Here is a 13,591-nt window from a genome sequence, read left to right as displayed (position 1 = left end):
TATATCAATACTCTCCTAACTTAATTTACAACTTGATGCCATAAAAATCCCAATAGGTCTTTTTCCTAATCAAACATTAAAATTGATCCTAAAGTTCACACTCCCTGACTTCAAGCTCTACTACTACAAAGCCACAGTAATCAAAACAATTTGGTGGTGGCACAAGAACAGACCCATAAATCAATGTAACAGAATAGAGAACCCAAATATAAACCCAAATATATATGGTCAATTAATATATGACAAAGGAGCCAAAATACATGAGGAAAAGACAACAACTGATGTTAGGAAAACTGAACAGCTACATGTAAAGAGAATGAAACTTGATTGTTGTCTAACTCCATACACAAAAGTAAACTCAAAATGGATCAAAGACCTAAACGTAAGTCATGAAACTATAAAACATAGGCAAAAAGCTCTTGTGCATACATATAAACAACTTTTTCCTGGAGACTTCTCCTCAGGCAAGGGAAGCAAAATAAAAAATGAACAAGTGGAACTACATCAAACTAAAAAGCTTCGGTACAGCAAAGGACACCATCAGCAGAACAAAAATGCATTCTACAGTATGGGAGAATATATTTTTCTGCGATTTATCTAAGGGATTAACATCCAAAATATATAAAGAGCTCATATGCCTCAACACTGTAAAAACAAATAACCCAGTTAAAAAGTGGGCAGAGGATCTGAACAGACACTTATCCAAAGAAGAAATATGGATGGGCAACAGGCACATGTAAAGATTCTCCACATCACTAATCATCAGGGAAATGAAAATCAAAACTACAATGATATATCACTTCACACCAGTCAGGATGGCCACTTTCCAAAAGGCAATGTTGGCATGGATGCAGAGAAAAGGGAACCCTCATACACAGTTGGTGGGAATGTAAATTGGTTCAACTGCTGTGGAAAGCAATATGGAGGTTCCTCAAAAAACTAAAAATAGAAGTAACTTTTGACCCAGGAATTCTACTACTAGGAATTTACCCAAAGAAAACAAGATCCCTGATTTGAAAAGACATATGCACTCCTGTGTTTATTGTTGCACTATTCACAATAGCCAAGATATGGAAGCAAACTAAATGTTCATCAATAGATGAATGGATAAAGATGTGGTACATACACACAATGGAATATTATTCAGCCATAAAAAGAAATCCTGCCATTTGCAACAACATGGATGGACCTACAGGATATTATGTTCAGTGAGAGAAGTCAGGCGGAGACAGACAAATAGCAAATTATTTCACTCATTTGTGAAGTATAAAAACAAAGCAAAACAGAAGGAACAAAAAAAGATGTAGACTCAGAGATACCAAGAAGGGACTAGTGGTTACCAAAGGGGAAGTGTTGGGGGGAGGGGGAAGAATACAATTAATGATTATAACATCTTACTATGTTGATAGACAATGACCACAATAGAGGAGGTGAAGGCTTGATAATATGGGTGAATGTTGAAGAACTGTTTTGTGTATGTGAAACCATCATAAGACTGTATATCAATGACCCTTTATTTTAAAAAAATTGATACTGAAGTTTATGTGAGAGAAATAAACAAATAGAAAAACAAGGAAAACTGTAAAAGATGAACAATGAGGACAGCATAAGGGACAGTGATAAGCATTAATAAATATTAAAACATTCGTATTATAAAATCTCAAGAGACTGGCAAATAAAGAGACAAATTCAAGAGACTTAAAGTCCAGAAATAAACTCAAAAACATAAGTGAATGTAGTATATCTAGCATCTCAAATCAGCGAGGAATAAACTCAGTTAACGATGGTGAGACAAACAAGTAGTCATCCAGAAAAACAAAGTTGGATCCATACCTCACCTTTTATACCAGGATGAAATCTAAATGGATCAATTATGTAACTGAGAAACAAAACCATAAATTGTTTTAGAAAACATGGCAAAGTTCTTTTAAAGCCTTGAAGGAATACTTTTCTAATTACAATTCAAAAATAAAGAAATCACAAAAGAAAAAAATGAGTAAATTCAACTAAATAAAAATATATTCTGTGTAAGGCAAAAAACTAACAAAAAACACAATTAAGATTAAAATGACAAACTGGTAAAAACATATTTGCAATTTATTTCATAGGACAAAGGGCTAATTTCCCTAACATATAAAGAGCACCTATAAATTAATAAAGAAAAGAAAAACCCTATTTTTTATAAATGTGCAAGGGAAACAAATAGTTCACATAAAAAGCAATACAAACTGACAAGCGGAGGCAAGATGGCGGCGTGAGTAGAGCAGCGGAAATTTCCTCCCAAAACCACATATATTTTTGAAAATACAACAAAGACAACTCTTCCTAAAAGAGAGACCAGAAAACAGAGGACAACATCCAGACCACATCCAACCTGCGAGAACCCAGTGCCTCACGAAGGGGGTAAGATACAAGCCTCAGCCGGCAGGACCCAAGCACCCCTCACCCCAGCTCCAGGCAGGAGGAGAGGAGTTGGAGCGGGGAGTGAGAGGGAGCCCAGGATTGCTAAATAGCCAGCCCCAGCCATCCACACCAGAGCACAGACACAGTGCGTGAGTGGGGTGCTGGGTACTAGGGGAACAGGACAGTAAGACCTGTGAGCAGGTCCCCATAACCGGTGACCCTGGGACAAAGAAAAGCGAGTGCTTTTTGAAAGTCTTAAAGGGACAGTGACCCCACAGCTGGACGGAAGCGTCCCGGGACACTTAGCCGAACAGCTGGGAATCCCAGGGAATTCCGGGCGCCCTAAACCCCTGAGAAGCAGCGCAGCTCGGAGGCCCCTCACAGAGATAAACAGCCTCCCGGCCGTTTCCCCTCTGATGCAGCTCTGCCATATCGGAGCAGTGGCCTGAAGCAGGCCACGCCCATAGCAACCGAGGAGCTTAAGTCCACAGCAACCGCAGAGCTTAACTCCATAGCTACCGGGCAAGAATCAGAAGCCCCGTCTCTGTACAGCTGCCCAGCACAAGCCACTAGATGTCGCTGTTCTCCTAGAAGAGGAAGGCCAGAAACCAGCAAGAAGGGATGTTCTCCCAGCCGTCACACATGCCAGTTCCACAAACTCTTTATCGCCATGAAAAGGCAAAACAATTTGATACAGACTAAGATCACAGAGTCAATCCCTGACTAGCCAGCCCTAGCCATCCGCACCAGAGCGTGAGTGGGGTCCTGGATACTAGGGAAACAGGACAGTAAGACCTGTGACCAGGTCTCTGCAGCTGACACCCTGGGGACAAAGAAAAGCGAGTGCTTTTTGGAAGTCTTAAAGGGACAGGGACCCCAAGCTGGATGGAAGCGTCCTGGGACACTTAGTCCAGCAGCAGGGAACTCCGGGCACCCAAAACCCCTGGATAGCACAACAGTTCAGAGGCCCCTCACGGAGATAAACAGCATCCTGGCCGTTCCCCCTACAATGCAGCTCCACCATATCGGAGCAGCTGCCCGAGGCAGGCAACGCCCACAGCAACAGCGGAGATAAACTCTATAGCGGCCGGGCAAGAATCAGAAGCTCCGTCTGCGTGCAGCTGCCCAGCACAACCCACTAGAAGTCGCTGTACTCCCAGGAGAGGAAGGCCACAAACCAACAAGAAGGGAAGTTCTTCCAGCCGTCACTCGTGCCAGCTCTGCAAACTATCTCTATCGCCATGAAAAGGCAAAATTTGAGGCAGACAAAGATTAGAGACAAAACCTGAGAAGGAGACAGACCTAACCAGTCTTCCTAAAAAAGGATTCAAAATAAAAACCATAAACATGATGGAGGAGATGCAGAGAAATATACAAGAGCTAAGGGATGAAGTCCGGAGGGAGACTACAGATGTTCGGAGGGAGATTACAGAAGTGAAACAAACTCTTGAAGGATTTATAAGCAGAATGGATAAGATGCAAGAGGCCATTGATGGAATAGAAAACGGAGAACAGGAACGCATAGAAGCTGACATAGAGAGAGAAAAAAGGATCTCCAGGAATGAAACAATATTAAGAGAACTGTGTGACCAATCCAAAAGGACAAGTATCTGTATCATAGGGGCACCAGAAAAAGAAGAAGAGAGAAAAAGGGATAGAAAGTGTCTTTGAAGAAATAATTGCTGAAAACTTCCCCAAACTGGGGGAGGAAATAATCGAACAGACCACGGAAATACACAGAACTCCCAACAGAAAGGACCCAAGAAGGACAACACCAAGACACATAATAATTAAAATGGCAAAGATCAAAAACAAGGACAGAGTTTTAAAGGCAGCTAGAGAGAAAAAGGTCACCTATAAATGAAAACCCATCAGGCTATCATCAGACTTCTCAACAGAAACCTTACAGTCCAGAAGAGAATGGCAATATATATTTAATGCAATGAAACAGAAGGACTTGAACCAAGGATACTGTATCCAGCACGATTATCATTTAAATATGAAGGAGGGATTAAACAATTCCCAGACAAGCAAAAGTTGAGGGAATTTGCCTCCCAAAAACCACCTCTACAGGGTATTTTAGAGGGACCGTTCTAGACGGGAGCAGTCCTAAGACTAAACAGATGTCACCAAAGAAAATAAAACCACAGCAAAGCAAGCAGACCAACCTAATACTAACTAAAGGCAAAAAATAAAATCAACTACCCACTAAAAGCAGTTAAAGGAAACACGAAAGAGCACAGAATAAAACAACCAACATATAAAGAATGGAGGAGGAGGAATAAGAAGGGAGAGAAGAAAAGAATCTCCAGACAGTGCATACAACAGCTCAATAAGCGAGCTAAGTTGGCCGTAAGATACTAAAGAAGCTAACCTTGAACCTTTGGCAACCACGAATATAAAGCCTGCACTGGCAATAAGTACATATCTTTCAATAGTCATTAAAATGTAAATGGACTGAATGCACCAATCAAAAGACACAGAGTAATAGAATGGATAAAAAAGCAAGACCCCATCTATATGCTGCTTACAAGAAACTCACCTCAAACCCAAAGACATGCATAGACTAAAAGTCAAGGGATGAAAAAACATATTTCAGGCAAACAACAGAGAGAAGAAAGCAGGGGTTGCAGTACTAGTATCAGACAAAATAGACTTCAAAACAAAGAAAGTAACAAGAGATAAAGAAGGACATTACATAATGATAAAGGGCTCACTCCAACAAGAGGATATAACCATTGTAAATATATATGCACGCAACAAAGGAGCACCAGCATATGTGAAACAAATACTAACAGAACTAAAGGGGGAAATAGAATGCAATGCATTCATTTCAGGAGACTTCAACTTGCCACTCACCCCAAAGGATAGATCCACAGGACAGAAAATAAGTAAGGACACGGAGGCACTGAACAACACACTAGAACAGATGGACCTAATAGACATCTATAGAATACTACATCCAAAAGCAACAGGATATACATTCTTCTCAAGTGCACATGGAACATTCTCAGAATACAACACATACTAGGTCACAAAAAGAGCCTCAGTAAATTCCAAAAGATTGAAATTCTACCAACCAACTTTTCAGACCACAAAGGTATAAAACTAGAAATAAATTCTACAAAGAAAACAAAAAGGCCCACAAACACATGGAGGCTTAACAACATGCTCCTAAATAATCAATGGATCGATGAACAAATTAAAATAGAGATCAAGGAATATATGAAAACAAATGACAACAACACAAAACCCCAACCTCTGTGGGACGCAGTGAAAGCAGCCTTAAGAGGAAAGTATATAGCGATCCAGGCACACTTAAAGAAGGAAGAACAATCCCAAATGAACAGTCTAACATCACAATTATCGAAACTGGAAAAAGAAGTACAATTGAGGCCTGAAGTCAGCAGAAAGGGGGACATCAGAGAAGAAATAAACAAAATTGAGAAGAATGAAACAATAGAAAAAATCAATGAAACCAAGAGCTGGATCTTTGAGAAAATAAAAAAAATAGATAAGCCTCTAGCCAAACTTATTAAGAGGAAAAGAGAATCAACACACATCAACAGAATCAGAAATGAGAACGGAAAAATCACGACAGACTCCACAGAAATACAAAGAATTATTAAAGACTACTATGAAAACCTATATGCTAACAAGCTGGAAAACCTAGAAGAAATGGACAACTTCCTAGAAAAATACAACCTTCCAAGACTGACCAAGGAAGAAACACAAAAGTTAAACAAACTAATTACGAGCAAAGAAATTGAAACGGTAATCAAAAAACTACCCAAGAACAAAACCCCCGGGCCAGAAGGATTTACCTTGGAATTTTATCAGACATACAGAGAAGACATAATACCCATTCTCCTTAAAGTTTTCCAAAAAATAGAAGAGGAGGGAATACTCCCAAACTCATTCAATGAAGTCAACATCACCCTAATACCAAAACCAGGCAAAGACCCCACCAAAAAAGAAAACTACAGACCAATATCCCTGATGAACGTAGATGCAAAAATACTCAATAAAATATTAGCAAACCGAATTCAAAAATATATCAAAAGGATCATACACCATGACCAAGTGGGATTCATCCATGGATGCAAGGATGGTACAACATTCGAAAATCTATCAACATCATCCACCACATCAACAAAAAGAAGGACAAAAACCACATGATCATCTCCATAGATGCTGAAAAAGCATTTGACAAAATTCAACATCCATTCATGATTAAAAACTCTCAGCAGAATGGGTATAGAGGGCAAGTACCTCAACTTAATAAAGGCCATATATGATAAACCCACAGTCAACATCATACTGAACAGAGAGAAGCTGAAAGCTTTTCCTCTCAGATCGGGAACAAGACAGGGATGTCCACTCTCCCCACTGTTATTTAACATAGTACTGGAGGTCCTAGCCACGGCAATTAGACAAAACAAAGAAATACAAGGAATCTAGATTGGTAAAGAAGAAGTTAAACTGTCACTATTTGCAGATGACATGATATTGTACATAAAAAACCCTAAAGACTCCACTCCAAAACTACTAGAACTGATATCGGAATACAGCAAATTTGCAGGATACAAAATTAACACACAGAAATCTGTGGCTTTCCTATACACTAACAATGAACCAATAGAAAGAGAAATCAGGAAAACAACTCCATTCACAATTGCATCAAAAAGAATAAAATACTAGGAATAAACCTAACCAAGGAAGTGAAAGACCTATGCCCTGAAAACTGTAAGACACTCTTAAGAGAAATTAAAGAGGACACTAACAAATGGAAACTCATCCCATGCTCATGGCTAGGAAGAATTAATATCGTCAAAATGGCCATCCTGCCCAAAGCAATATACAGATTTGATGCAATCCCTATCAAATTACCAGCAACATTCTTCAACGAACTGGAACCAATAGTTCAAGAATTCATATGGAAACACCAAGCACGCCGAATAGCCAAAGCAATCCTGAGAAAGAAGAATAAAGTGGGGGGGATCTCACTCCCCAACTTCATGCTCTACTACAAAGCCATAGTAATCAAGACAATTTGGTACTGGCACAAGAACAGAGCCACAGACCAGTGGAACAGATTAGAGACTCCAGACATTAACCCAAACATATATGGTCAATTAATATTTGATAAAGGAGCCATGGACATACAATGGGGAAATGACAGTCTCTTCAACAGATGGTGCTGGCAAATCTGGACAGCTACATGTAAGAGAATGAAACTGGACCTGTCTAACCCCATACACAAAAGTAAATTCGAAATGGATCAAAGACCTGAATGTAAGTCATGAAACCATAAAAACTCTTAGGAAAAAACATAGGCAGAAATCTCTTAGACATAAACATGAGTGACCTCTTCTTGAACATATCTCCCCAGGCAAGGAAAACAAAAGCAAAAATGAACAAGTGGGACTATATCAAGCTGAAAAGCTTCAGTACAGCAAAAGACACCATCAATAGAACAAAAAGGTACCCTACAGTACGGGAGAATATATTTGTAAATGACAGATCCGGTAAAGGCTTTACATCTAAAATATATAAAGAGCTCACCCACCTCAACAAACTAAAAACAAATAATCCAATTAAAAAATGAGCAGAGGAACTGAACAGACAGTTCTCCAAAAAAGAAATTCAGTTGGCCAACAGACACATGAAAAGATGCTCCACATCGCTAGTTATCAGAGAAATGCAAATTAAAACCAGAATGAGATATCACCTCACACCAGTAAGGATGGCTACCATCCAAAAGACAAACAACAACAAATGTTGGCAAGGTTGTGGAGAAAGGGGAACCCTCCTACACTGCTGGTGGGAATGTAAATTAGTTCAACCATTGTGGAAAGCAGTATGGAGGTTCCTCAAAATGCTCAAAATAGACTTACCATTTGACCCAGGAATTCCCCTCCTAGGAATTTACCCCAAGAATGCAGCACTCCAGTTTGAAAAAGACAGATGCACCCCTATGTTTATCGCAGCACTATTTACAATAACCATGACTGGAAAAAGAAGATGTGGTATACATACACAAAGGAATATTATTCAGCCATAAGAAGAAAACAAATCCTACCATTTGCAACAACATGGATGGAGCTAGAGGGTATTATGCTCAGTGAAGTAAGCCAAGCGGTGAAAGACAAATACCAAATGATTTCACTCATCTGTGGAATGTAAGAACAAAGGAAAAACTGAAGAAACAAACAGCAGCAGAATCACAGAACCCAAGAATGGACTAACAGGTACCAAAGGGAAAGGGACTGGGGAGGATGGGTGGGTAAGGAGGGATGAGGGGGAGGGAAGAAAGGGGGTATTATGATTAGCATGCATAATGTGGGGGGTGCTAGAAAGGGGAGGGCTGTGCAACACAGAGAAGACAAGTAGTGATTCTATAACATTTTGCCATGCTGATGGACAGTGACTGTAATGAGGTTTGTGGTGGGGACTTGGTGTAGGGGAGAGCCTAGTAAACATAATATTCTTCATGTAATTGTAGATTAATGATAACAAAAAAAAAAGGAGAGAAAGAAAAGGGGGATTACTCCCTGATAGGATAAAACTAACTGCAAATCAACAATTAATGCATGGTTTACATATCCTTAATTTTGATCTTTTAAAGGGTGTCAGATGATCAGCTATGGAAGTACACTTTTCTGATAATATTCCTTTCTCTTAAAAAGAAAAAAAGCAGTTCCTGTTTGTTGATCTCCAATAGGTTCTTCACAATGGTATAAAGGGCATATCAAAGTGTGGGCAAAGGGTTTGTTTGTGTTTATACAGAGGATCAAAGCCTAATTTGGCTACCCAGAAAATGAACTAAGATACGATATGAAGAAGAACTTCCAACATCAACATCCTCTGGAAGAGTCATTCCAGAAGATGATCATCAAAAAACTTCAACAAAGAACCTGGCACTGTTGCAGTTGTAGCTGCATTCAACCCACCGGTTCCTGGACTTACCATTGGAATGAAGAAGGAGATATCTAAGCTGGCCTGTGCATACAGTAAAACAACAAATTTGACTGGATCTATACTGTCAGAACTCAACCAAGAATTAGGAGAAGTGCAAGTTGCAGTGCTACAAAATCGTGCAACTATAGACTATCTACTGTTAAAAGAACATATGGGATGTGAACAGTTCCCAGGAATGTGTTGTTTTAATTTGTCTGATTTTTCTCAAACTATTCAAATTCAGTTAGACAATATCCATCATATCATTGATAAGTTTTCACAAATGCCTAGGGTACCTAACTGGTTTTCTTGGTTTCACTGGATATGGCTGGTAATTGTAGGTCTGCTTTTGTTATGTAGCTGTATTCCTATTATGTTAATGTGTGTACGCAATTTAATTAGTAGTTTGTTAGTACCTATACATGCTTATGTTACTCTACAAGAAGATATGTCAAAGAAATAATCAATCTTCCCATGTTTTCTTCCGTCTGCTACTTCTATAGCTTTTCTTCTTCCTTCCTAATTACAACCCTTTAGTAGAATTCGTGCCTCATATGGAAAATTACCAAGTATCATAATTGTTCCAAGTGGTAAGGATACCTCAAGACAAATGCTGAGCATAAAACCCACAGGGCATAAATCTACAAAAAAGTAAAAAGCTAACCTTTTCAAAGAATATTGCTTCTCTCTCACTTAACAACTTTACATTTCCCTGTATGGCCCTGGAAGTTGACTGGTTAGCCAGAGACGGGTAAGATTCCTCAAGGGAGGAACAACCTAAGACAGGCACAGTCGCAGGGGGGCCATCAGGTGAGAAATTGGGGATCAACAGAGGTGAGGCTTAGAACCTCACACCCCCTGTTTTGAGAGAACTCTTCTGCGTCTGTGGATGTTTTGTTGCCCTTTTCTAGCTTGGATTAATACTTAGTCTATAGGCACAGACCTGATCATCTACATTTGCCCTCTTACAGCACTAAATTATGTTTTCTACCTTTATCGTGCATCTACCTACCACTTCAGCATTTTACTAATAATAATAATAATAATAATAAGGGAGAAATGTGGAATTCACCTATAAATCAAATATAAAAATCAAACGAATAATCATATCTGACTTGATTGTTTATAGTTCATGATGCATGATCAAAACTGAAAGTTTCTGTGATGACTGCCCTTGCACTGTTCACCATGTAAGAACTTATTCACTATGTAAGAACTTGTTCACCATGTAAGAACTTGTTCGTTATGCTTCAGAAGATTGGAGACTGTTGAGAATTAGGCTTGGGGTTGATTAATGATTGTGCATTGAGTCCCCTATACAGAATTTTATTGTTGTTAGCAACCATTTGATCAATAAATATGAGAGATGCCCTCTCAAAAAAAAAAAAAAAAAAGCAATACAAACCGTTTTTAAACATAAGTAAAAATGATTAACTAGACTCATTTAATAAGAGAAATTAAAATTAAAACCATACTGAAATACTATTTTTTACCTATCAGTCTGCAAAGATCAAAAATAATAATATACTATGATGGTAAGCATGTAGGAAAACAGGCAAAATTACACATTTCTGGTGTGCAAATGAGATGACAGACCCTCCACAGTAACAATCTGGCAATATCTGTCAGAATGTTTAAATCCTCTGTCCCAGAAATTCAATTTCTTGAAATTTATTCTGCAGATACATACACACGTGTGGGAAATGACATGTATAATATAATTCATATTCATATTCATAAAAATATTAAATAGTTTGTAAAGTCAGTTTAAGTGAAGGGAAAAAAAGCAAGGTGCAGACACATGTGAAGTTGGCTACCGTATGAATAAAAAAGGGGAATGGGAGTATATATACATATTACCTTCAGTATATGAACAACACAACTGGATAAATACCTTGGGGATAATAAGAGGACTTTTCACTGTACACTTTTCATACATTTTAAACTTTACCATATGAATGTTTTATCTATCCAAAAATAAATAAGATTAACATTAAATGAATGAAATGAAATGCAAATCTGATGTCATATGCTTTCAATAGCTTTCCACTACCCTTAGAATTAAGTCTAAATATCTTAAGACTTAAAGAACCTTACATAATAATATGCTATTTTTCATCTCCGCAGTTTCATCTCTAAATACTGTCCTTCACATTCCACAGTCCTAAACATTTTTCAGTTACTTAAACAAGCCTCGCTCCATTTTGCTTCTGAACTTTAGCAAATGCTCTTATTCTCTAAACCTAGAACACTCTTCACCACCCTTATCACATGATTTATGCCTACTCTAAGGACTCAAACAAAATCACTGCTTCCATAAAGCTTTTCCTGATATCCCAACCCCAAGTCTGGGTGGATGCCCATAGTATATGCCCTCACGGTATCCTTTCCTGTCATAGTTCTTTGTATACTATTTAGCTTAACGGTCTGTCTCCCTCAAGAATATAGGAAGTCCTAGGATAGAAGCACTGTATCTTCACAACCTCTATTGAAACCCTAGGGCTGATACAGTGTCTGGTATACAGTAGGCATTCCATGAATATTTTTAAGTAAACTGAATTGAATTAATGAGCAAGTGCATGGACAAATGTATAAGTAAATAAATGAACTAGACAGTAAGGAAGGGAGGGTCACAGATAGATTCAGTGAAGAAAGTAATAACACAAGCTCTACTCCACCTAAAAATGGTTAAAATGATAAATTTTGCATTATGTATATTTTACCACAAAAAGAGAAAAAATATATAAAATCCTACTATCACATTAATTCACATGTCTAAATTTGTACTTATTATCATCCCTTCTAAGCCAAATTCCAATCCCAATTTTCCCATTTTGAAGGTGCTCCTTAAAGAGTTAAGCTTAAATTGTGAACCCTGTTTCCTCTCATTTCTTTAATTCCTAGATCTTACTTATCTCTACATTCTATAAATACGTCCTTCACATTATTCATGCCTTCTTTGCCACTACCTAAATATTTTACTTATGGGCAACAGGCTTTAAAACTTACCAAATTTCTAAACCAATACTGTGTAAGTTTACTTATGTTAAATATGTAAAGCTAAAAGAAGTACAAGAAGCTTTAATAAAAACTGGTTTGAACTGTTATTATAAAAGTAACAACAAATAATTATTAAATTAAAACCTTGTTTATAAAACAATTGCTTAATCTTTTAAGAACATATTTACAATGTCCATTTATATTACTTCGTATTAACTTTTCAATGTCGTTAATGAACATTTTACATCTTACCTCTGTATGGTATTCCATAGCATCTAATTCACCTTGATTGAATACAACACATCTTTTACGCTTCTAAAAAGTAAATTACAGAAAGATTATTATGTTGCCATCTATTACAATATTGGTATTGTAAAATATATTAGTATTTCTTTTATTTTTCACATTTTCAGCATGGTGTATTTCAGTCCTTAAGAGGTAATAATCGACTGAGATCAAAATCAATACAAAGGATTTAGACTATGGAGGTAAGCTTTCCCAAATCATAATAATTATTATTTCTACAAACAATGGATGAAAAAAGGTCACCTCAACCTTATCTGCTATTAATAGGAATTGGTACCACATGATGAAATGGAACAGAAACAGTATAAACAGGGTCATCTATCAGATATATATATATATATATATATATATATGGATATATATATATATGGCATAATTATTCTCAACTTTCACATCGAAGGAGAGGAAATTTCCATGTATTATCATCAAAAATTCCAATCTACTTTTAATAGGTCTTTATGACTGATGTGAGGACTAGTGAGATACATTAACACTGTTCTACATCTAACAACTCCATGGTAAGGAACAAGCAAAAAGGTGCAAAAGAGCAGTGACTTTGTACTTCTTACGGCTGAAACCCTGGTACTTAACACGGCAGCAAACTCCTAGCATGCTAATGATAAATTTTGGCTAAATAAATAAATGGACTTAAGGTTAAGATAACTGTACAATCTTCTTTAGCATATCAGAAGGTAAGTTTTATAAGATAACATACATTACATATGCTCACCTCTATTTTCTATATTAAATTGAGAAATTTACCCAAAGTAAGAGTCTAAATATTAAAAGATGTCCATACTCAGTAAACCACAAAGTCCATTACAAATGCTTACTTGTCTGAATTAGTAATAGTGATCATAAGTTATCTATATGCTATTTTACTAGGATCTCAGAAACACTATACGTTTTCTTTTCTATGCCG

General features: G+C 37.5%; 1 protein-coding gene across 3 annotated transcripts in view; it reads right to left on the bottom strand.

The window, feature by feature from the left end:
• The window catches only part of METTL4 (methyltransferase 4, N6-adenosine), a 34,923-nt gene that overhangs the window by 18,439 nt on the left and 2,893 nt on the right, over positions 1–13,591 (bottom strand). For all 3 annotated transcript variants that reach the window (XM_036905838.2, XM_036905841.2, XM_036905839.2), the window contains one exon: positions 12,616–12,678. In XM_036905838.2, coding sequence (XP_036761733.1) covers positions 12,616–12,678 — 63 coding nt within the window. The remainder of the gene's footprint in view (positions 1–12,615; positions 12,679–13,591) is intronic.

This window comes from Manis pentadactyla, chromosome 6 (assembly GCF_030020395.1).
Source record: "Manis pentadactyla isolate mManPen7 chromosome 6, mManPen7.hap1, whole genome shotgun sequence".
NCBI classification, from domain to species: Eukaryota; Metazoa; Chordata; class Mammalia; order Pholidota; family Manidae; genus Manis; species Manis pentadactyla.
This window is presented reverse-complemented; position numbering and strand designations above follow the sequence as displayed.